Consider the following 25031-nt stretch of genomic DNA (forward strand, 5'->3'; position numbering starts at 1 on the left):
GATAGTTGTCATAGTTGACAGTATCAAAAATATAAAATAAGATAGTTATGAACTTATGGTTAGGGTTTCATGAGCTGTATAATGGCACAATTCTTCTAGCCAATTAGAGTCATTGAAGCATCACACCTGTCCCATCAGCACTTCAAGGGGAATATTTCAAACATGAAGCTTTTGACGTTTGAAATCAATTATGTCTTTCCGACGAAAAAATGACATATTCTTGCATTCAACACGACCTATTCTAATTTTACCTCTCCTGAATTTAGGGAGTAAATCAATGACGCTCTTATTCGTTTCCTCTGGCTAGTCTCAATTAGATATAACGTTTGTAAATCGTTCATTTAATCAACAAAATTAAAACTTTTGGAGCTACGTTTTATAGGTGTTAAAATAATGCAATGCAAGTATGCAATTGTAAACATTTTACCGTTTACCATTTTTATAAACGTTTACCATGTCCGCATTTTCCTAGCATTTTCCATGTTCGCGTTTTACCGGTAACCAGGAGGTGTGATGTTTTTCGATGACAAGCACCCACGCGAACCTCACGCGATGTTTCATTGTGCAGAGATCTGTTGCTATTGAGACGTTCCTGTAAAACCAGCATGAACAAAACAATTTTAACAAGATGTGAGACTTCTCGTGCTGCGCTCTATGTCACGTCCACGTTATTTATTCGCACGAAAATAATTTTTCGTAGCAAAAGGAAACAGGCCATACTTCGCGGTGAGAGAGAAGGGATTACTGCAGAACGAGACATTAATCGCAGGATGCAAGATATGTATTTAAACATGTAAAATATTCCGTTAGTTTATATTTATAACATCACTCGGAGGAAGAAATATGTATTACTAAGATATACTGTATGGAGAGACAGCGGGAAACGTCAACAAACGAACAATATCGCAATTCGATTCTTTGTCGCGAGCCAATGATCCAGAACGAAGTACACTTTACAAGACGCTTCAAAGGAAACAACATGGACAAAAGAAATAACTTTAGTTTGTTTTGTGGACAAACTCGTATTGTTCAAGACGGATGTTGGGCTTGTGTTTCGTTGATTTCTGCTGCTATAGTACAGTTTATTGTTATGGGAATCCACAATTCATTTGGAAACATGTATCTACAAATCCTCAAAGAATTTGAGTGGGATGAAAGCACTTCAGGTATTGCGGTAAATGTTTATAAATTAATGTCAACCTGATGTTTAAATAAATCCTTAAAACTAAATTTATAGCAAAACAAGTCTTTCTAGTTAATGCGCATAAGCAGCAAAGGCCCAAATGCCTATTTTATACTTGTACACGTGTATTAATTTGAGGGCTATAAATTGAGTCAATTGTGTTTTGTATGAAAATTAAAAAAATTAAGGTACGTGTTACATTACATAAGTTAAAAAAATGTAGGACTTTTCAGATTTGAATTACAGCAATGTGCTTTGAGCCCTTCAATCGCATAAAGACAATACGACGTTTACGACCATGTCATATTTTTGTCTATGATACGATCTATCCTAATTCATTTTATTGACTATTATAAAATTACAAAAGACCCTTCATTTTTGCTTGAACAAGTCCCTAGAATTGCGGGGCTTTTTTTGGCTGCAAAAACGAAAGTTTAATACAAGCTCTCAATTTGATGACACAAATATATAGGCCTACTGAGTTTTTTCATTATCGTTTATATGGTATTGTTGAAAGAAAATCTTCCTTGAGACGTGAGTAAAGACAATGGGTTGTAGATAATCGTACGACGAATTTGTCTTTGCCACATGAAAAGAGGATTTGGCGAGAAAGCGGCAGTCTGACTCAACCGAAGCCGTATAAAACCCGTCCTAGCTCTATAGTAAAGCGGTATAGTTTATTAAATTGGTCAATGTGTGAAGTATTAATGATTTTTATAATTGCCCATTATATACCAGAAAATTGGGAAAGATAGTATATACTCAAAAAGGTTCATTTTTACATAAGAATAAGTTTCAATACTGTCAATTATATTATGTCATCATTATCAAAAAATATAATAACTTTTTGATGACATGTTAGCTAGCACCCACTATGGTGGCTGTCAACACTTCTATTGACAAATCTATCTCTTCAATAATTTTCATTGTAGCCCAATGCAATTCCGTACAAGAGAGAGTGACAAGTATTTGAGTGCAGTAGCATAGCCAGCCTGACGATTTGTCCCGCTATGCTAATATTTTGGTTTTCATTGACTGTGAAAACAATAAGTTTCTATAAAGAAATGAATAATTATAATAACTCGAAATTTACATAGCAGGACAAAATCATCAGGCTGGCTATGCCACTGTTTGAGTGTATATATAGGTTGCACCAGTAAAACTGCTTTACAGCTGCTGCTTTAAAGCTGCCTGGAAAACTAATACAGTTCAGGCTGCTTTTTCAACAAATCAACTTATACTATTATAGACTATCCGGATACATTTTATATTTATGCAGGTTAATCACCTTGCAGGTACAATATGTTTTGGGTACAAATAACATTGGGTTATTATTCTTGCATTGATATATAGAAGGAATGCATGTAGTTGCAAATAGTATGGTATTTGTAATCAAGTTACAAATAATCTATCTTATATATGTTTTAGCATTTATTGGTTCCTCTGCAATTGGTTTAAATTTCCTGATCAGCCCTATAGCAACTCAGTTATGTGAATCATATAATCCACAGATAGTGACTATCCTTGGAGGAATAATATCTATTGTTGGATTACTGGCGGCTTCCTTTGTTACAACGGATTATAGCATGTTTTTGTCATATTCTGTGGTATGGGGAACTGGTTCTAGTTTGTGTTATGCTTCAACATTTGTTATAGTTGGAAAATTGTTCCATAAACATTTAGCATTTGCTATGGGTTTTGTCACAGCAGGAAGTGGTGTTGGAGGGCTAGCAATGTCACCTTCAATTGAACGTATGTTAGAAGCATTTGGATGGAAAATGACCCTGCGTGGTTTAGCAATATTAGCATCATGTCTAATCATGGCAGCTCTAACCTACAGAGAACCCATTGTTTCACAGGAGAATACTTCAACAAAGAAGTCATGGAGACAATTATTCGATTGTTCACTGTGGTGTATTCCAGCATTTTCTATGCTGACTATAGCACTGACTATTTTTAATTTTGGGTATTATGTTCCAATAATTCATGTGGTAAGATATTAACCCAAAAGGTTTTATTGCAGCCTGATGTGCACCCTACGTTTTTAGTATCTGTCATGTGTATTGTGCTGGATAATTAATTAATACACACTGGCACTGAATGGGTTAAGCTGCCTATCAACTATATGCACCTAATTAACTAATTAAGTTTTTATTGCATCCTGATGTGCCTTTCATTGGTGTTTACTCTAATATCATACCATTTAACAGTGGGAAGCACTGACCCCTAATTGGGGGTACTATCTGATATAAGTATATCAGTATAAGTGTATATTATATTGCTCAATATTTTATCAATTTTCTGGTTTATTTCAACTAAACGTTCAACAAAACTGCTAACATGCATTATCTGACCACTAGCTTATAATGATCTTAAGAACATAACACAATGATTCGATGCAGACAATCGATCAATAGTTATCCATTAATGGAAATATTTTTTTTCATTTTTTCTATGCCTTTCCTATGCCTTTATGCCTTAATAATACCATAATAACCTTTTAGTGTGAGTTGGTGCATCAGTAGCTTTTTTCTTATGAAATATTACTTCTATATATTTTTCAGCAAAAATATGCAACGAACAGTGGAATTTCTAAACTAGATGCAGCATGGCTGATCAGTTTTATGTCAGTGCCATCAGTTGTTGCCCGATTAGTATTTGGAAAATTAGCTGATCACCCAAAAGTGAATAAACTTCTGATGTTTCAAATTTGTCTTGGTATAATGGCATTATCTACGATAGCTTGTCCGTTTGTTTCTTCAAGCTATGCAGGCTTTGCTGTGTATATGGTAATATTTGGTATATGTGAAGGATGCATAGTAGGAACTGCTCCAACATTGGTTGCCTATATTGTTGGCAGACAAAGAATATCTCCAGCTCTTGGTTTGTTATTCTTTGCATTTGCAGGACCATTGACAGCTGGTGCATCTTTTGCTGGTATGTACTTTGAATTTTGTGTTCACAGTTCATTTCTTGCTGAATTTTTTTCGTAGAGATACAGTATTTTTTCTTCAATTTGGCAATTTGCTGAAAAAATAAGTTATATTGCAACAATGAGATTAGAACATATTTGTGCTGAAATAGTTAATATGTCTCGTTTCAAACCTCTTCTGGTCTTCTTATAAAATGCAGTTACCTAAAATATTACAAGAAAATGCCTTAGAACATTTTGATCTAAGCCTTCAGTTGGCTTTGTCAGGAGATTTTCTGTGGACAGTAGTGGCTTTTACTAGCTGACAATGACATCGAAACATCTGCTTAACAAAACCACATTTGATGTGAAAACATTGAGAGTGAGCCTATTTAAATTTTTAGGGTGGTTGTATAGAGAAACCAACGGATATGAAAAAGTCTTTTTTGTTGCTGGCGGAACCATGGTTCTTTCCTTTCTTTTATTGTGTCCGGTTCATTTTCTTTCAAAAGCACCGACTGACAGTCGTCCAACAGATATTTATCACGTCGAAAATTGCGAGCAACCAGAACAGAACATCGAAATGACAAACATTCCGGATCACTCAACAGAGAAAAACGTTTTGCTTCCGGCTTTAAATTGCAATCTCGATGGAAATCTTGAAACAGATCCTCCTCCTTTAAACATTGAAAGTAAAGGTTCAAGTAGTACAAGTGATCTTGACAAGATTCTTTGAGATTTTATTTTTCTTACAACTTTAAGTTTTCTCTTTTAACTTACAAGAGAAAACCAAAAACCGGCATAATATGTTTCTTAGTAAGTGTTTTTCGTATATTTTATTAAATTGTTGGCTGGAGGGTGGCCTTTTTGTATATTCTTACAGTACATAAACTGATATAGCATGTAGCTAATGATAGTCATGGAAACCCTGTCAAACCACTGCCCTATCCCTCATTGACGTCAGTAAAAAGGGAATTTTTATATATAATATGTTATTTATATTATTGGCAAATTATATGAAAACAAGTTGGCACTTTGTCTAGTTCTTATATACAAGGAATCGTTTCTAAAATGTTAACGGAATCATTTACATTGACATTGTCATTAAACTTGGTCGTAGACGTAAAGTTGGCTGAAATTTCACGAAGAGAGAGTACCGTATCCGGCGATATACTTTATAGCTTACGAACCGTATTTAAGAACCACGGGCCAGTTTTCATTGGGTACGATAACTACGATTAAGCCTAAATGATCAAAAGATTACGTGGCGCGGAACCATACTCGCCACCAGTGGTAGACTAATAGATTAGTTCCTCCCCCACACACAATACAAGACGAAGCGTTCATATCTGATTCGTTGATTTCAACTAGTCGCAACGCCTGTTTTAGCACAAGGTGAATTCGCGCAAAGCGAAAGAGTAAAGAAAACAAGGGCAAACAAAGATTCTATTGTATAAGTTCAAAATAATTTGTTTCCGAATTTTGATGAAATAACTTTTTAAAGTTTTTGGCTTTGTTCGGTTTATTAGATTTGTTCCAGCGAAAAGTGAAAACAAGCAAATGATTTTTAATACAGCAGGAGCTAATCTGACTATATAGCCGTGTCTCCGTCTAATTCCTAACAGGCCTGCTCTTTTTCGAATAGGCCAATTGAGTGTTGGCACAGACTGCTACGGAACGAATCAGTTCCTCATGTAAACAGATTAGCAAAGTTGATGTGAGCAAATTTTATTTTTCTCAATGAACTACAAAAATCACCCGACCCGTTATGTTGTTATTCTTACCCTAAAATTATCATGAACTGGATTAGATAGTCTATGCTTGCAATTGTTCAGATCGTTAATAAGCGGTGATCATGGCCATGGGGCGAGTTGCCTCCTAATTTTAACGCTGCTTCAACCAGAGCTGGGTAGTTCGGTGTTCCACATCCAGTCACCGGATCCCAACCAACGAAGGCATAAAACCCGCGATCAGGCTCACCACAACCTTCATTATACCCACTTGTTGGATCATATAGGGATTTCATGTTAGAATAGAGAAACGGATTTATAAATCCCATTGGAGATTTGTTATTTTGCAAGCGCATATCATTCACGAGAGAAATAATTCCAGCGACTGTTGGGGTAGATGCGGAAGTGCCCATTACACCTGGTACTGGGACAAGGTTATTAACAATCCAAAAATGATTGCAAACTGCGGATATATCTGGGTAGCCACGTCCTGTCTTGCTGTATAATGAAGCATTAGGTAATTTTCCAGAATTTTGTAGGTAATAGTTTACAGCAGATTCTTGATAACTTGGTCGTTTGAAGACATTGCTAAATCCACCTCCACTAATCTCATAACCATATTCACCATCGATACCAAATGGGTTATTGAACGCGGTCCCTCCAACAGCGGTTACATAAGGACTCGAACAAGGAAAGTTTGGACGGAATTTGTTTTTGTGGCATCCAGCTCCATTGTCTCCACTTGCAAACAAGATAGTGATGCCTCGTACTCCAGCTTTCATAAATTCAACATTGATACGGTTCATGTAATCAACTGACAATGAATCTTCGTTATCGCCGTAACTAACACTGAAAACATTCGGCACCTCGCTCATATTCCCTATCGCGATAATCCATTCCAAAAACGGTTCCTGACTTTCATGTCTTCCTGCTGTACTCCAGAACCACGTAGGAATGTTCGCACCCAGGCTCATGATGTATTGCACATCAAGACTAGCTTCGATACCAGACCGTCCGCTATTCGGACCAACAACTTTAGTGACGTCAGAATGATGCTTAAATCCACGCCCAAATATGGCAAAAAATTCCTTTAAGTCATTGGGGTTGTAGTGTTGCTCAAGAAATTGCGCAACAGCTTGGCTATTGTTAGGATACATACCTACTGTATTCGACACATTGTATCTTGACCGCAATACAGCTGGATATACTCCAACATGAACAAAATCTGCGCCAGAGCGTTTGCTTGATTTAAGAGTATTTAAGGCAGGAAAACGTAATAAGCCACCAACAAAGTCTAAATGCTTTGCGACTTCTCTCGGAACACTATAATGCGTAATAGAACGTATCACCGATTTTGACGTTGTTTTGTGATGAAAACGATATAACCTGGCCCCATTCAATAAGATTTCAGCAATCACTGATGATATTTCGCAGATGATATAGTCTGAATTCATAGTCTCGTTACAATGTTTGCTATCAACGCCGCCTTCTTGCAACCACGACTTTACCACATTCATTGACTCGTCCGTTGGCTTCACCAAATTATTAATTTCTTTTATATTTAGATGACGTCCATACTCTTCAGATTTCGGATCAGAAACGCTCCAGAAAATTTCCTCCAATTTCGCAATATTTTGATGTTTAATAGCAAATGCGAGACGCACTCTTTCATTGAAAACTCGATGGGTTAATTTCCAGCCTGCGGATTGCCACTGCTCGATATCGTGGTCCACCTCTAAGAACACTCGTTCATCCTTTGAGAACGGGATTGCAATAATTTCTGGCAATAAAATTGCTAAAATGAAAAAATATTTACTCGAGAACATTGTTTCTCCAAGTATTGCACCTTTTGCACCAGTTCGCAAACATCACATGATACCACATTAGTCATTACAACTTGTTATACGACACTCAAGGTCAACAATTAATAACATTTGTCATGTCATATTCTGGTACCCACGTGAGTGAGTTTTATCTTTTATGCAGGCCAAAATCCCAAAACTTAACAGAAAGACATACACTAAACAGCATGTCTTCTTCTTCAGTCCTTGTGGCCACCAGTGGGGCATAGGGCCGCAAAACAGCATGTCTGATTTCTATTAACTACTGGCTATTGCCGAACTTTGATGGCAGACAGTCTGCTGATTTGTCAGAAATGAAGTATATAGTGTTGGATGAGGGGCGAACGTTTAATTCATGAAAGGATACATTTATTTCGACACGCACTAGACATCGGCAGTTTCGCTTCGTCTCACTGTGTGTTTTTTTCCTGTGGGGCTAGTTGGCTGCATTTTTAACGATTGCAATGAAGTATTTTAAATTGAAAAGACATCTTCCTTCTGCCCACCTTGCTCCTGCTGGTAAAAGGCGTCCCTGTTCCGGCGTCCCTGTTTATTTCCAAGTTTCAAAAAAAAAGTATCCTTTTGTTGGTATTGATCTTACCACAGAAAGTCTTCCCCAACCTGTGGAGTGTCACAATAGGCCTGTGTGGATCATAAACTTGCGCATTTGGAAATGCAGAGAAATTATCTGTGCCAGATTTGTGCGCATTACAGAGATTCACTCAATACTATTATCATCGCGCATGCATGAATACAGAATTTGTGCACGGTAGATGGGAATTTAAGCAGCACTCAATATTGCATTGGGCATCAGGAATGTGCATCCTTTGTACACTTTTCCTCGTTTGGAAAGGGAAAAAAATGATCAAAAGTATTGTGCGTATCATAGAAATTTACTTGCAGCTCCTGTATAGACTCCCTGGGATTTCCGTACTCAGCGTCATGTTACGCGAACGAAATATTTTCCCTCTGAACCCATGCCAGTCCCAAACCGCCACCCTTTGCTAACCGCAAATCATGAAATCCATAACATAACAATATAATTGTATTTTTCACGAATTTGACTCTAGTTGACATGATATCGTTACATACTGTCTTATGGTTTTCCCCCTCGCCTTAAGAAGTCACCTGTCCCCACCAGGTCCCCACTGCCTGTTCCAAAAAAGCGTAACGATGATTTTCGCGCCATTTTGACGTTTCTGTGCTATCATTGGTTAAAAAAACATTCCAGTGTAAAAATACGTTCTATTTTATTTGATGCATCGAAAAGGGTGAGTTCTCTTCGAATTTTGTGTTTGTTTCTGTTGTTTTGTTTAGATCTTCATGTAGGCACGTTTATTATTCATATAAAATCCAACATGTTTTGTATTTTTCAGCTTGAACATTGCCGGATCACTGATATTCGTTTGAATTTTATTTTAACAACACAAGAGCTACTGCTGGCTACTCGCTTAAAGCATGTTTTTTTGTACTGGCATTCTTCAGAAAAACGACGGCAAGTTTGGAGCTATCTGGCAAGTATAGTAACCCTATAGCTAAATAAATTAGCTAAAAGTAAAAAATTGAGTAGAGCCACGTACGTTTTTCTTCGGCGTACAAGTTTCTTGTCCAGTGTGTTTTGGTTTTCTGGTATGTACCGTACGACAAACAATTCCTGGCATGACCGGCTTGTAAACATTGCTGTACACACGAACAGATATAACTATTGAATGTAACTTAACTGTTCAGAACTCAAGTCACTTAATGATGACAAATGAGTAATGCAATGCATGATTATATAACCACATTTTAGTGTAATGTAATCATATATTATTATGCTATGTTGACAAATTGCAAATTTCATCTATTTCATAATGAAATTTCATTTATATTATGTATAATTCATCTACAGAGCTAGAACCAGAGCTAGTGCTAGTGTACCGCTTTTTTAGTGCGCATGCTCGGCAATTGCTGGAGATTGAAAGTATAAACAATTCTGAAATGCTATATAAATGACAATAATATAAAGCTTCAATTAATCGAAAATGATTGAGCAGACGTTCCGAGCAAAGGCCTTTGTCCTGAACTGTTTGTAAAGCCAGTTTTTCGGATTTCTTGCACAAAACGCCGCGATCCTTTCCCAGATCAAATAAGTACAAACTAGACGAGGGACCTTATCAGTCAGTATCCCAGTTTCTTTAAACCTGGGTTGTGAAACTTGCAAATGAAGACTTCGACTTCACTGTAACGGATGTTTTTCATTTAACTTGGACTTCACTGTAATATTTTGACTTTACTAGCGTTATGGACTACATTTAAAATTTACCTTGATGCCTTAGGCTGGCGGCATCTTATGGCAGGAACGTAAAAAAGATGCTGAGTCGAAGAGATATCATAGCAGTTGATATAAGTAAAGCCTGGTAGGAGTCATAATCCTAATAGATGTTATCTGTCACAATCTAGTAGTAGAGTTTCTTCAATTAATAATAAAATTTCTCACTTAGCATGGATGTCATGCAAACAAAAGTTCGATTCTCGCTACGTCTTCAATCAAACTTGATGATTGGAATTTTGAGAGTTTATAAGGAACAAGTGACATACTTCTGTGGTAAGTCTCTATAGAAGTGTAAGCTTATACGGAGTCAGCCAGTCAGGGGAGACATCTCTTCTAGTGAATCAATTGTCGATAATGTGATCAGGATAAATCAGATAGGTAAATCAGAATCATGATCAGTCCCCGAAAAAATCATTCATCCAATATGGCGCTGTTGTATATGGGTGATGATTTCATCAGTTAGTGTCTTGGGGATAGCAATGGCTGTCCGAAACAGGTTTCCTATGACCTTTTTCTGGTTTATAACTTTTCAGTCAACTTGTTTGTATACATTCGGCATGTTTACGCGGTTCATTGTCTTCATGTATTTAATTGTATACGAACTGTTTGTTGTTGCTGATGCAGATTATTCTATTAATGTGTAACAATTAATTACATACTTCACGATTTTAAAGATGACATGAAACATGCGTGGAGAGACTTAAGAGCGACATTCGATGTAGATCTGAGGCTGATTGACCTCCGTACGCCTGCGTTGAGGTAGAATTAAAATACTTTAATATAAATCTTTTCCTATAGTCAACAAAAGCAGTAATTTCTTTTGCTTCGTAAGCTAATATCTTTTGAAACATTTCAGCCTAGAAGCTTGCACATTACCAGATCCAGTGGGTGCGCAAATGTTTGATCCGTTTGATTTTCTTGAAGATATATTCTTAAAATCTCCATCGGAGATTTTCCCTTCGGTATGTTTATATTGGGAAAACTCATAAGACGTTTAAAACACTTGTAGAACCATCTTCAAATGCAGTATTTTCATATTTTCTTTAAGGATGATCTAGAGGAGTTTATTTATATTGAGCATCCGTCTTCCCCCGTTATCTCACCGGTGCAAGTGCCGCCAGGACCACATCAAGCCGAGAGAGATAAAATAACCATGATTGAGACTGATGATCACCTAAGTCAAGTTGTGGTAAAATACGAATACCGTAGTTTCCAACGCTTACTGATCTCCCAATACTTTTATTAAAGTGTAGGCCGGGCTGTAACTACAATTATTTTCAAACGTGTTGGGACGGTTGCCAACTTATTCCCTTTTCAATGTTTTGTCCCAAATAGACATTTTGTTCGCAAACGTGTTTGGATTTGGAAACCAGCTTTGGGAAAGGCGGGGAGGGGGAGGATGACAATCATTATAAAGTACATTTTATGGGGGGATTCAATTATCTGAGGTTGAAATGCTTGAGAGTAAGTATTATCATTTAGGTTCCCGATGACGATTTAATAGCCTATCCTCCAGACGGTGAAGACCAAGAAGACCAGTAATGTTTTATATTTTTATATTGGTCTGTTCTAACGTTCCTTTTGCATCTCAGAAGGATAGTATTGTAAACAGTATAATAAAAACTCAAAGTGCCAAAGTGGCACGCACCATATTTAAATATTGAGATATATTGTTCCTTTATCTAGAGACGCGGATTTCCGCCTGCCTGATGGTGAAGTTGGCCCGACATCTCTAGCCGCAGAGGTTGGCCTAACATCACCTTCTCAACATGTTGTTCAGATTGTCGATGAATCCACCGGACTTCTTACATCTGCTGGTGAGTTTAACTATAATTCTCGAACAGCATTTTATCTTTTTCCTTAGGTATCCAATGCCTGCCGGAGCCACTCTGTTAATAAACACTGACAATTCTTAGGTCTTGACGCGCACTTGGATTACGCTATAGTTCACGTCGAATTGAGCAAATTTTTAACCGATAATATCCCAGATATTTAACTTATAGCAATAAATATTGAAATGTTGCCTATTGGCTGTTGAATGCTGGCTTGCACAGCCATGCATGACTCACGTGAGCTATACCAGTCCTATATTGCTGATTTTTCACTAAATTTTTCTTGACAGATAGGGAAAGCGAAACAGGAGAGGAAGTATGTGTTAAAATTAAGATTAGACTTTATTAAATATCTATCTCATAGGCACGAGATCGACTTATCCATCATAGGCACGAGACATATCAGCAGCTATTGACAGGCATGCGTGAAAAAGTCATGCATATACAATTGATTTATACTATTTTAAAGAGACCTTTCCCTGAAGATCTGGTCACACCAATCACCCAGCTAGGCGCCCCCATCTTGGACCGACAACGAAGAAAAAGAGGACAGCCGCTTGATAAAATCCCAACACTCAGCGATGCAAAATTGAAAAGGAATAAAATGAATGTTAGGGACACTCTAAGAGATCAGGTGAATGTACATGAATGTCTTAAATATTGAGAGCACGAATGACCCAAGTGCTTTTTGTAGTCAAAACATGAATACAATACACTTGATGTATATAAATTCTAACAAAGACACTTTATTCAATTTAATCTACAGTCACTCGTTAATAAGGTCAGTTTTGTAACATAATTATAATTATCTAGGTCATTGATCTACCATTGCGAATATCAGTCCAAGAACTTTTTAACAATCCATGCAGACAAGGTAGGACAAAATTTACGAGATCACTACCTATGCAAGAACTCCTAATTGACTCACGCGTTCATAGCAGCACCATAAAAAATGTTCTCTATTAATTTTCTCTTAGAGCTTCGAAATCCACCCTTCTTTCGATATTGGCGAGAAAATGCTACCACAAGTTCATTGGCTGACAGTGACATACCGTCCATATTTGAATTCGAACACCGCGTTGACGTTCTGCGAACTGAGGTTTGACTTTTCGACTATTCGGGATCATACTACCCCCTGGATGGACGGGTCCAAAGTATTTGGTGGAGGGGGAAGGGGGGGGGGGGTGATTAATAATGCCTAACCTTTCACTGACTGGAAGAAATATCGCTCGAAGTTTGAGTACAAATTGTTCGACTCATCATCACTTCGGCTTACGCCTTGGTCTGGCTCACTACCAGTGGCGTAGCTAGCGGTCCCGCTATCCCGCCCGGCGGGACAAAAAATGTCCTAAAAATTAGACTAACTAATTAACTAAAATCGCAATTAGATCATTACTTATTTCGAAAAAATTTTCAGTGCTTTCATTACTTATTTTATGCATTTTACGCAATTTTGCAGCAGTCTACTTGTCTTACGAAACAACGGAAATTGACGATTAGCTAATTTCCACGCAGTTTCGTTCTTTACTCGCGCGATTCTGTCCCGTGTTCCGCCGATTTTGAAATGGCGGAATTTGCAATACTATTTATTAAAGAAATTCTCGTTTCTGGTTGGATAACTAACGCAGCGCTTGCTCAGAACGGCCGATTTCAATGCCGAAGTCCCGCTATTTTATAAAGGCGGAGGTTGTTAATATTCAGCCTTTCTTACGAAGTTTTCTGCGTGAGTACACACACAACCGTGACGGTAGGTTAATATATTCATATATTCATATTTGTTATTGTCCTTTCTCCTTGAGATTTGCATACAAATACAATGGCATCAACAAGCGTGACCAATCCTGTTTCTGTTCAATCATGTGTATCTGATATTGTAAATGCTTTGTTGATGAGATCTTTTTCTGTTCGACCAACTGTTGAACAAAATGTTATTGTCAAGGAACGACCAACTCCAAATTTAAATATTAAGAATAAGGGGAGGTCATTCATGAAGGAGTGGTACTCTAAAAAGGATTGGCTTTGTGGCAGCTCTGTTTTAGCAAAATTGTTCTGTTGGCCATGTCTTTTGTTCTGTCCGGGAACGTCACCCACATGGACGAAGACTGGCTATACGGACATGAGAAGCTTGATGTCAGATGGGAAAAAGCATGAAAAGTCCAAGTCACACTTGGCTGCCTACAAGATGTGGAAAATGTTTGGGGTGAATGTGGGAGTGGATTCTCTTCTTTCGCAAGCAAGAAGGGATGAAATTCAAAGGCACAATGAAGAGGTAAGACAAAATCGGGAGATCCTTAAGACTGAGACCGAAGCAGTACTATATTTATCAAAACAGGAGTTGGCATTCAGGGTCACGATGAGAAAGAAGATAGTTTGAATAAAGGAAATTATAGAGAGTTGCTTGAGTCCTTTGCCAAGTTTGATTCTGTATTTGAACGAAGACTGCATGGTAGGTTGGCTGAATCTGGAAGGGGTGGGCGTTTTACTGGGGTGTCTCGGTGTCTCCTGAAATTCAAAATGATTTAATTAATTGTATTGATTCTGTTATTGATGATGTAATTATGAAGGAGATAGATGATTGTACTTTTATCAGTGTGCAGGTTGATGAGACCTCTGATGTTTCTACCAAAGAGCAGGTAAGTATAATTGGACGTTTAGATAAGGGTAGTGAAATTGTTGAAAGACAATTAGGATTTGTGGATGTGAGTATGAATAGGACTGCTCCTGCAATATCAGAAGTTGTGAAAGATAAACTTGGTCAGTTTTCTACTATGAAGGAGAAGCTTATAATGCAAACTTATGATGGTGCTTCTGTCATGTCTGGCCACATTAATGGTGTTCAAACTTTGGTTCGTCAAGAGTATCCTTTTGCCCATTTTGTCCATTGTGCAGCTCACAGGTTAAATCTTGTTTTGTGTCAGTCTGCCTCATCTATTGCCCCTGTCAAAATTTTTTTTATCAATATAGGTGGTTTTTGTACTTTCACAAGTAATGCCCCTAGAAGAAAGGCATTTCTGACCTCCCATAATCTTGAGTTCCCTAGCCCTGGTGATACCAGATGGTATTATCGAGCCCGTGTTGTTAAGGTTTTGTATAATAATTATGAGAAACTTTTAGAACTTTTTGAAGGAATAACAGATCAACCTAATGGTTGGGATGATGAATCATTGAGTAAGGTTAGTGGCTTACTGCACTATCTTAACAGTTTTCTCTTTTGTTTTTTAGTATGTGTTTTTTACAAAATTTTAGAGCAGTCTTCTATTTTGTATTCAGTGCTTCAGAGTACAGGTACAGACTTTAGCTATGGCATAAGCAAGATTGAAAGTTTTAAAAATTTTGTTTCTTCTCTTCGTACCGATGAAGAGTTTGGTAAATTTTATCAAGAAGCGGTAGATAAAGTAGGTCAACCTGCAAGTAAAGCAGACAAAAAACATAATTACAAAGCCCTTTATTTTGAGATAATTGATTCCATTGTAGGAATGTTAAGTGAGAGATTCCAAGATATGAAACAATTTGAGTTTTTAGATCTGGTAAATCCAAAGGTTTTTTCAACTTGGAATGGAGTTCCTCCTCCTGAGAAAATAACCCTTCTCAAGGAAATGTATGGAAGCCTTTTTGATCTCTCAATGCTTCAGAGTCAACTTAGTTTTATTTACAATGATAAGGACTTCCATAAGGAGTCTAGTAATGAAGTTCTTAAATATATATTTCAATTTAATCTTCAGTCTAGTTTACCAGAAGCTGTCAAGTTATTCAAAATGAATGGGGTCTTAGCTGTGTCAAGTGCATCAGTTGAAAGATCATTTTCCTGTTTAAAAAGGGTTAAGGGATATTTAAGAAACAGGATGGGCCAGGCCCGACTCAGTTCTCTTTGTAGGATTTCTATTCACAAAGATATCATACAGCTTTTAGAAGATGACAATACCTTGCATGAGCACATTATCAAGAAATTTGTTGAAAAACCCAGGAGGCTTCCATTTCTTTTTAAATGATACTTCATTATTTTTTTAAATGATTTTCCTTTTAGGGCTATCTAACTAATATTTTTCTAATAATAGAACTGTGGGGAGATATCCACAGTAGTGGTGACCCCTTTTTGTTAAGGCATACATCCACACTTTTTTAATGTTGAGGAGATACCCACTTTAGTGGTGACCTCATTTTGTTAAAGTATACATCCACACTTTTTTAATGTTGGGGAGATACCCACTTTAGTGGTGACCTCATTTTGTTAAGGCATACATCCACACTTTTTTAATGTTCTATTTGGGGAGATACCCACTTTAGTGGTGACCTCATTTTGTTAAAGTATACATCCACACTTTTTTAATGTTGGGGAGATACCCACTTTAGTGGTGACCTCATTTTGTTAAGGCATACATCCACACTTTTTTAATGTTCTATTTGGGGAGATACCCACGTGCACCTCAGCACCTGCGGTTGAGTTTGAGTTTTTGGGCAATTCAAAAATATAATAATTGACGTCTTCGGACGGTAACTTTTACATCTTAGAAATAAATGCAGCATGTTGAAAGTGTTTCCTTTTTTATTCTTAGTATATATTTGGGCTATGATGAGTGTTTTCATGTTCTGCATAGGCAATTTTTCGGTTTTTTCCTGCCCAACGCATACTTTAGAACTACAGAGAACTCTGAGCCTAAATTGTTAGAAAATACTAGTGCAAAGTTCAACCGAGAAGGAAAAATTTGAGACATCTACGCGCAAATTTTATATTTCAGGGGTGTTTTATAGCACTTCATATTAGCCTCTTAACAATCTCAAAATCGCCGAAAATGCCATTTCCGAGGGTCTAGATTCAAAAATTTTCCGGGGGAGAATCCCCCCGGACCCCCCTTATTTGTGTCATCCGGCGGGACATGTTCTAAATCCTAGCTACGCCACTGCTCACTACAATAAATTTTTACCCTTCAACATATACTAACATTCTCTTAACCTATAGGCTGGTCGTGATCAAACGGGAAGTGAAATGGATTATTCCAAAACTATAAGTGAAATACCTTCAATTGCTGATACACCAAGTCATTCGTGTGAGTATTCTTATCCTAAGGTCAATGTCTCCGCTTAAAATTCCGGTAAGACAAAACGAAGCGATCTATCCAGGCCTGGTTCCCAAAATACTATACTGGCTAGATTGAAACTATATTGTTAAAAGTATACATAATTATACATAAATATATATAATCCTCTTACAAAATCACTTACTCAGTAGAACTATGGTGTAGGGTTCTAAATCAGGGCTCTAAATCAAAATTTTGCCCTGAGCACAACTATAAGAGAGTAGATCAATAAGATCATATCTCGTCAAGATATCATTCTTATATCACTTTTATATTTTGTTCCATACTAGTAATTGGTCATGAAAAATCTATTGATGTTTCAAGGTAAATAGTAAATTCCACCTTATTATGAAACAAATGGCGTACCCATGCAGGAGCAAGATCTTTTCTCCCAAAATTATCTTGAAGGACAGAAAAATCTGTAAAAGGCAGTTCAATTTAGCCCGCGTACGTTTTGATGATAGTATGTGCTGACATTCTTACAGACCTGATTCGTTAGACCACATTCCTGGAATTACACCTGACAAGCCGTCTTCCATGGACACGATTCAAGAAGTCGAAACAGGTTTGGAATAGTCTTGAGGTCAAATAGAGCGTTACTGAGAAAGTCCTTGATATTAAAGACTTAACCCTTCTGTGAAATCTCTCTTAATCTTGTTATGGTGCAGTAAATATCTAGTTCTTCCTAAAAATTTCATTTGCAAGTATTATGTCTTATTCTTTAAAAGAAAATCTGCCGGATATATCCGAAGGGATGGAAGACATTGTAGACATTTTAGATGGACCCGGCGAGGACACGTTTGAAAATCTAATACGAAGGTAAAATAAATAAGTAACTCAAGTAAATTATTATGTCTATAGCTCTGTTTCGAGATCTCCCTTTTAAAGGAAGGAAGAGGGCCCTATTAGCCTTAATTCCCTACAACATTTTTGAAAGTATTGCAGAGGATGAGTACGTACAACAATGATGATGTTGTAGTGAAGTTTTCTGATTGTTGAATTTTCCAAATGCACTGTAAACGCAATTGTTAACGTGATAAGAACATATCATTGACAAATTTACTGATTATACGACTCGCATTAAAGATTGGTGGATATGGGTGATGATGTGCAGAGTTTGTCACAATTTTTTTCTCTTACTGGATCACAAAGAACAACAGTCGCCAAAGTATTTTTTCAATTTTTAGGTAAGACAACAGTTACACATAAATTATGGTCTTGAAATAACTGGGATGAGAAGTTTTTTAGCCCTTGTACCAGTGAAGTACAAAATTTTATCACATGCGAATATGGGTCAAAATTCTGGGATATAGTTATTCATATTCCATTTCGTTATTAGAGATTACTCTGTTATAAAATCAAACATTTCCTGCCCGAGTCAATCACGATACGATAATACACAAATAAAACTTAGTAGTTCGTATAGGTTCTTACAAAAACTCTAAGTTTATTTTTCGCGCAGTAAGAGTATTTTTTTGCACGTATGACATGTTCTTCATTTTGGTTTCATATAATTGTTGTTTTTTCTTGTCATCTCTTATAGTTACTTATGCGGCTTGATATTTGCATTACATTGTGATAAAATGTACGTCTTGCTAAATGAGATCATTGAACAAGCTGTATTTACCATTTAGAATGGCATAGACAAGGAAGCATTGTTCTCTCACAACCTGGTGGTGCGTTTCAAGAAATCTCTTTTAGAGTTTCAGAAAACTTTTAATCTATGTAATTGGTATACGAAAGCATGCATGTAATTGTTCCCAGGATACATTTGATATAATAATAATACTTATGTCGTTCTATCTTCGCTCTATAGTAGGTGCAGATGCACGTTGGAAATATTTTTATAACATCAGTTTTTGGTTCACTGTGGCCCGTCCTTGTTGAGTTTTGTACTTGTAGTTAGCTAAAACGTGGCATGCTAACTTATGCATGTCTCATTCTTTTATTAGTTCTCTTTGAAATATACTGATAATATCTTATATTACTGATAGGTTGTTCGAGCACTCGTGATTATTCTTTTATGGAGTTTATGGAGTTATGCCTAAGTTTGTTTCAATGTTTCAGAGCCTATGATGACATTAGTAATCCTAAATCCCGACAACGAGAAGTGAAAACCGAATCCGGCCGCGTGATTGCATGGTCGGCGGAAAAATGCGCTTCCTTTTTCTCTCTTTCAGCACACAATGACTGAAAAACACAAGATATGGGTAGTTAGGTATACAGCCCTTAAAGTCCACATCAGCATTCGGCAATTGCCGACGTGAATATCGAAAGTAACCCTTCATGACAACACTTTTCTACAGATTCTTCGCCTTTTTTCCTACGACACATTTGCTAAAGTTTTGCACAAACGCTCGTCTTCGTTGAATGTTGATGGCACTCGGTGATATTTTGGGTGATATATATCAACTAATACCAACCCGCGAACGGGCTTACTCTGGAAACGGCATTTGAAAGGTTAAAACTCATGGATTATGGAACTTCATATAAATCATAATTATTATTCAGTCTCTCAGTGACAGTCTCGTCATTGATTTTAGAAACAACGAGGGAAACAAATGTTTAATCGACTATAACTATATTCCTGCAAAATAAAGGATATTCCTGAGAAAGGATCATTGGTGGTGTACAGAATTACAGAGAAACAAAAGTTAATTAGTCCACATCAACATGGGTGGCCAATGTCCATTTTACTGATTAGGAGGAAGTTTCTTATTTTTTCTCTTGTGCTTTTTTGTTGACTAACCCAGTACTATCCTATATTTTTGTTGTTTATGAGTCAGTTTTGGTACTATGCTCTTTTACAACAAAAGAGGACAATGTTATTATGTCAAGTTCACAATGCTGAAAAGTAACTCTGACTTGGGAGGATGTAAATTTGATTTTTCTCACTTAAAGCATTTTAAATTACAAAAATTGAACTGTATTGGGTATCTAGCTCAATTGCTTGCCCCCACAGCTCTGAGACATGAGACATCTAAATTCCAAAGCATAGATGGTCAGATTATATGAGGTAAAATACTGAAATGTACAGTCAAACTCATAGCAGGATTAAATACATAGCATGGCAGGATTAAAAAGTGTCTTTTGTGAATGCCGTTATGCTGTGCTACTTGTCAGTTGAGAATTGAGATTTGCTGCAGTAATCAATGCAGGCCAAAAAATTGCCTTAACAATTTTTTTCAAAGAGACAAGGTACAAGTGCTTGTTTCCATTTTCACGTTATGTATTGAACTTTAAAAACCTTAATTAAATCCATTTGTTGTTATCCATTTTTGGTTGTCAAATTCACAGTTACATAATAGTGTGCAAACATGACCAAAATTCATTCAATCTAATTATATATAATAATTGTTATATAGCTCAGTGTAGTCAGTGACCTTGGTCATTTTGCCTCTGTTCAGACGGCAACAGAATGGTGAACTGCGAACCTCAATAATTTAAAACCTAGCGAGTGCTTGATTTGACCATAATTCAGTTGACAGAAAAATGCAAGCTGTAGTCAAGTAATAAATATGAAAACAAAGCGGAAAAAAAAATTCATTAAGTTATTTCCAGGTTTCTTGACGCAGTGCAAGGCTGCAAGCTGCACGGTCCCGCGAAAAGTTTAAATCGTTCGCGATGATTGGTCAATTATATGAAATTTTGAATTTAATTAGGCTTCTGATGTGGCGACGCCATCATTCGTTTATAAATCAGGCGCCGTTGGCAGGTAAATGAACTGTAAGATATCTTGTAAATATTTCTTGTTTCAGTTTCTCAAACCTGCCAATTCCATGACTGCATGAAAATTTATTACAGGTAAGAATAAAAATTTTAACAGTTTTTATATTTTTATAGTACGTTATACACTTTCTCACTTTGCATAAATTTTGGCATCGCTCTTCGTCATTTATCAATATATTATATAAATTTGGCGTAATGGAAACGCTGAATTTGGTGTTGAGATGTCAGATATGTGTACTGTAATGTCAATTTATAACTGCGTCGAGTTAGTATAGACTGTCAATGCTCTAGCTGGCATCGCTGCTTCTGGACCAAACTGAAATATATCGTTTAAAGTAGTTAAGTTTTTACAGCACCGAAAATATCCTATTTATATTTGTAGTTATATATTTTAGGCAAAGCTAGTGGGATATCTACTGATAGTGAAATAATATGAAAACTGAATGATTACGATGTTTTAGACGGTTTTCAGCTGTTTGCACAAGTGCTGCTTGTAGCCTTTTAATATAGTTCATAGACATAGCGGTAAGCTTTGATCTTAAGGCTTGATTTTCAATGTATGCCGTAAATTCATCTCGTCGCCTATGAAAAGCTGGAATTGTTTCCAAGACAGACGAAGCACTTTCCATTAGTTACCACCAACAACTGAATGGGCATTGCGGCGATGACGAGATAGGAATACTAGTTTTAAGAGCTGTGACCTTGTCCAGGTTGTCCGAACCTGAGTAAGTGAAGTAAGTGCTGACTAGTAGTACAATGAAAAGAAGTCACAGAATATACGCAATGCTACCTAATACCTATCTGTGAAACGCCTGCAAAATATACCAGTAGCATACAATTAGACTGAACGACTCTAATGATTGATATATAATTGTCAATTATACTATTTCTTTTATCAAAATGCGAACGAAATAAGAAAAAACAAAAAGTCAGACTGTTGGCACCAAAATGTTGCAGTTTTAAGGAAACCCATTCAAAGACACACACTGTACATGTCGCAAGATACCTTACACACACAAAACGACAACAACATTACATCGTCTACATTTGGCACCATACAGCGCTTTCGGATTTTAAAAACATCAAACAAATTTAAATTGTTTGTCAGTATGTTTGTTAATTTATGTCTTTGACTTTGTTTAGTTTTCTAAATTGGCCGAATGAGTGAAGTGAAACGTTTCCATAGAAAAGAAGCTGCAAAGATATTAGTTGAATTGCGAAGTAAAACGTACGACGGAAAACTGATGGATTATCGGCGCCAATTGCTAAACCACGACAACAACACCGGTCAAAATTCCAGAGATTTGCAAGACCGATCAGGGCAAGCAAGTCAGTGGCAATGGCCATATCCTAATATGTCTAGTGTAGCATTCCCGCCATACAATACAATACCAATTGGTTATCCTTGGCCGCCTAACACACAATATTGGTTTCCCAACTCGACACCGTACGTGCCTGATGGAGTTGCAAACCCATTTTTACAAGGACAAAGTTTTCCAGGATTGGAGTACCAAGCTGTTAACTTTCCTTGGCCAATGACACCCCATCAGCAAGGTATTTTTTCATTTTCAAAAACTCTTTTTGAAAGTAGTTAAAAAATGGCACTTAGGGCTTATGTTTGTAAGCAGAAAATGGCTATTCCATCGAGAAACTATACCCCTCTCCTTCCTAACAAATGCTAAAGAATCTCTTTTTTTAAACCATTATTATTTTGCAAATAAGGGGCTGTTTACATGCGCCCGGATTCCTGAGATTCAACGAAGCTTGGCATGATTTTGAGGTATTGAAAGAAGTCTTTATGAAACAAACAAAACAAGCACATGCCATTGTTGGAATGACCACATCGCAGTCATGATGCTACGTACTCATTCCAATATCTCAAAAAATCTCACGCTTCGTTGAATCTCATGTAAACAGCCCCTTAACTCATGTCCGCAGAGCCGGCTGCCTGCCCCGGCCAATCTTTTGAAACTATATATCGACGTCAAATTGTACCGAACTGTCACCGATCTTCTTACACAAAAACCGTGCATGAGAGGAGCTCTGGGTACGAGAATGATACATAAAGCAGTCTGAAACGGCACTCCCTTATACGGCCCTCGCATTCATGATATCAGTGTTCGCCATCTTGATTAACCTTCCACCATCCTAGTTTCTTATTTTTCTATTTTGTTATAGACCTATAAAGACAATTTTTACTCCTAATATATGAATGTTTATAGGTTGCCCAACCTACCTTTAGTTATTTGGCTGGAAGGGTCCTACTACTTAAAACAATTGATATGTAATTATTTTTTATTTAAAATTGTTTTCTAACATAGCTTACGTTGATCCAGGCCAATCTCACAGTCGAAGGCCGAGGACACAATACACGGATGAACAGCGTGCTATCTTGGAAGAATCTTTCATTCATGGTTCTAAATATCCATCGCCAGGTGAAAGAATGCAATTAGAATCGAAAACTGGAGTAAGTAAAGACAAAATCTCAGTTTGGTTTCAAAACCGTCGCGCGACAGAGAAACGTAAGAAGGAACAAGATGGAGGAAGCAAGGAGTCGACGACCACGGACAGTGAATTAGAAACTGAAGATGAAAAACAACTTAGTGTCTGTGATGAAACACCTGGAGAAGATAGTGAGATTGAAACAACACACCAGAGACACCAGGATAATACAAGCAATGATTTGAAAGCGACATATCCCTTAGACATATCTACAAATTCACAAAGTGATGAAAATTCATCAAATCAAGAGGATGCTACCCAAGCATTGAGCAGATATTACGAGCGCACAATTGAGTATACAGCGAATCACGCTTACGACACAACTAGTGACCAACCAAACCAGAATAATCTACATCAAAATTTACTACATTTAGAAAACCAAAACAAACCAACTTTTGATATTAAGCTTTCGTGTGCAACAAATAACCCCTCAAATACATCTGGTTATCCCCAACAACAAACTCATTCCGCCAATATGGACTTAGGTAGACACACTGATGTGAAACGTCTGTATTCAAAACAAAATATCAGCAACACCCGCAACGACACAGAAATACTAGTCGTACACCGCCAAAGTATTTCTAAGAATGAACGCACTGACAGGGCGACCAGCAGATCGTCAAGTAATATATACCACAGTGAAATTGAAGATGTACAAAATCTCCGGAACAACCCGCTTATTACAGCCCAACACCTCAATGGTGTGTCGACAAACATGTCCACAATGATTCCGCCACCTCGTTCAGACGGAACAAATGCCAAAAGGTCAATTACCACACTACATCCAAGAAACCAGATGACACCCGAAGATGTCGAGTCACTAGGTCTTGACGTTCAAAGCAATATAAACCGCAATGTAATAAAACAGCCATGTCCAGATGAAGTACACGATACTATAGATTCGAATAAACAATACAATAGGAGGATTGAAGAGACAGAAAACGATCAAAACAACATAATCGGTAATATCAACATACCAAATTTATTGGACCACAAAAAGAAACCCAGTTTTATGATACTCTCGCTTCCAGGTGGAACAATTGCCGTTGAATCCACAGAACAATGCCTTGGTGAGATTAAAGAATCACAAAACTATTCAAACTCATCCAAACACAGCGATGTTAAACTACCACATACCTCATCTATGCTCACGAATACCCCCACTGAGATTACAATGGCACATTCAGAAGACACATTGGGACTTTACCATGGAGAAAACGAAAACACCATGGCGCAACAAGTGAAGTTAAAAACGTCTTTCCATAATAGAAGCCCAAGAAAGCGTGCTGTCGATGAGACGGGAAATATCGATGAAAAACCTGACGTAATGAACAAATCAAACAAGGACATTGTTTTTGCAGAAGATTCTAAAAGTAGTAAAAGTGGTTTTGATGACTTCGGATTGGAAGAAAAGAAAACAAAGACTGACGAAGACATAGTGGAGACAAGTTCAGGTACCATACTAGGTAACACGGGTCCGGAGTACCGTATATTTGGCGAGACGTGAGTTTTTGTTAAACTCAAATCTGATAACGAACTTCGTAAACTTAACGGAGGCCTTCGGCTTCGAACAACGGCCGCCTAGTTTTATTAATTTGTTATTTGTTGTGCCATGGACACATTTTTGACACCTCGGTTTAAAGTTTATATAGTTATATAATTGATTGATGCATCGAACATTACATTTTTTGTTAGAGAAATTGCGTTATATACACTCTATATGTTTAAGAATTATTGTTAGAAAATATATGTATTTCGTTTACGTATCGCGTGTACTTTTGCAGCACAATTTTCTATCTACTTTTAAAAACATCAATAATTAAGATTAGATTATATATATATGTACTAAATCGAAGTTAAAACAGTAGATTGGTGCACGATTGGTGTAAAAACTGCAAAATGCGGGTTATTTGT

General features: G+C 37.0%; 4 protein-coding genes across 6 annotated transcripts; 3 read left to right on the forward strand and 1 right to left on the reverse strand.

Moving 5' to 3' along the window:
* The first annotated feature begins 520 nt into the window (after positions 1–520).
* On the forward strand, positions 521–5120 carry LOC114529122 (monocarboxylate transporter 10-like). The gene is made up of 4 exons (XM_028550872.1): positions 521–1166; positions 2612–3174; positions 3748–4120; positions 4499–5120. The coding sequence occupies exons 1-4, from the start codon at positions 866–868 to the stop codon at positions 4828–4830; spliced, it is 1569 nt and encodes a 522-aa protein (XP_028406673.1). The 5' UTR covers positions 521–865; the 3' UTR covers positions 4831–5120.
* Positions 5121–5806: 686 nt separating this feature from the next.
* Positions 5807–7685, reverse strand: LOC114526386 (tripeptidyl-peptidase 1-like). The gene has a single exon (XM_028547977.1). The coding sequence runs from the start codon at positions 7648–7650 to the stop codon at positions 5926–5928; it is 1725 nt and encodes a 574-aa protein (XP_028403778.1). The 5' UTR covers positions 7651–7685; the 3' UTR covers positions 5807–5925.
* A 2303-nt stretch (positions 7686–9988) lies between these two features.
* LOC114528995 lies at positions 9989–18786 on the forward strand. Its single transcript, XM_028550718.1, has 17 exons — positions 9989–10064; positions 10149–10252; positions 10654–10738; positions 10836–10941; positions 11028–11168; positions 11462–11517; positions 11666–11796; positions 12102–12127; positions 12281–12445; positions 12625–12685; positions 12789–12910; positions 16769–16856; positions 17177–17210; positions 17372–17451; positions 17615–17705; positions 17973–18073; positions 18521–18786. The coding sequence occupies exons 1-17, from the start codon at positions 10018–10020 to the stop codon at positions 18604–18606; spliced, it is 1524 nt and encodes a 507-aa protein (XP_028406519.1). The 5' UTR covers positions 9989–10017; the 3' UTR covers positions 18607–18786.
* A 2091-nt stretch (positions 18787–20877) lies between these two features.
* Positions 20878–24747, forward strand: LOC114526855 (iroquois-class homeodomain protein irx-4-B-like). 3 transcript variants are annotated; one of them, XM_028548400.1, is made up of 3 exons: positions 20878–22169; positions 22937–24079; positions 24149–24747. In XM_028548400.1, exons 1-3 carry the CDS (start codon positions 21776–21778, stop codon positions 24622–24624), a joined length of 2013 nt encoding a protein of 670 aa, XP_028404201.1. In that variant the 5' UTR covers positions 20878–21775; the 3' UTR covers positions 24625–24747. The 3 variants fall into 3 exon arrangements, with proteins under 3 accessions (XP_028404201.1, XP_028404186.1, XP_028404193.1); XM_028548385.1 differs by having other exon boundaries at positions 22937–24747; XM_028548392.1 differs by having other exon boundaries at positions 22952–24747.
* Positions 24748–25031: the final 284 nt, after the last annotated feature.

The sequence above is a fragment of the Dendronephthya gigantea genome, unplaced genomic scaffold (genome assembly GCF_004324835.1).
Source record: "Dendronephthya gigantea isolate DGI-Jeju-01 unplaced genomic scaffold, DenGig_1.0 000001F, whole genome shotgun sequence".
Taxonomy (NCBI): domain Eukaryota; kingdom Metazoa; phylum Cnidaria; class Anthozoa; order Malacalcyonacea; family Nephtheidae; genus Dendronephthya; species Dendronephthya gigantea.

Coding starts and splice junctions, on each gene's coding strand:
- LOC114528995 (XM_028550718.1), top strand. CDS start 10,018: ATGCTGAGTCGAAGAGATATCATAGCAGTTGATATAAGTAAAGCCTG. Junction 10,065..10,148: donor GTTGATATAAGTAAAGCCTG/GTAGGAGTCATA, acceptor TTTCTCACTTAG/CATGGATGTCATGCAAACAA. Junction 10,739..10,835: donor CTCCGTACGCCTGCGTTGAG/GTAGAATTAAAA, acceptor GAAACATTTCAG/CCTAGAAGCTTGCACATTAC.
- LOC114526386 (XM_028547977.1), bottom strand. CDS start 7,650: ATGTTCTCGAGTAAATATTTTTTCATTTTAGCAATTTTATTGCCAGAA.
- LOC114529122 (XM_028550872.1), top strand. CDS start 866: ATGGAGAGACAGCGGGAAACGTCAACAAACGAACAATATCGCAATTCG. Junction 1,167..2,611: donor GTGGGATGAAAGCACTTCAG/GTATTGCGGTAA, acceptor TATATGTTTTAG/CATTTATTGGTTCCTCTGCA. Junction 4,121..4,498: donor AGCTGGTGCATCTTTTGCTG/GTATGTACTTTG, acceptor TTAAATTTTTAG/GGTGGTTGTATAGAGAAACC.
- LOC114526855 (XM_028548385.1), top strand. CDS start 21,776: ATGAGTGAAGTGAAACGTTTCCATAGAAAAGAAGCTGCAAAGATATTA. Junction 22,170..22,936: donor AATGACACCCCATCAGCAAG/GTATTTTTTCAT, acceptor TTTCTAACATAG/CTTACGTTGATCCAGGCCAA.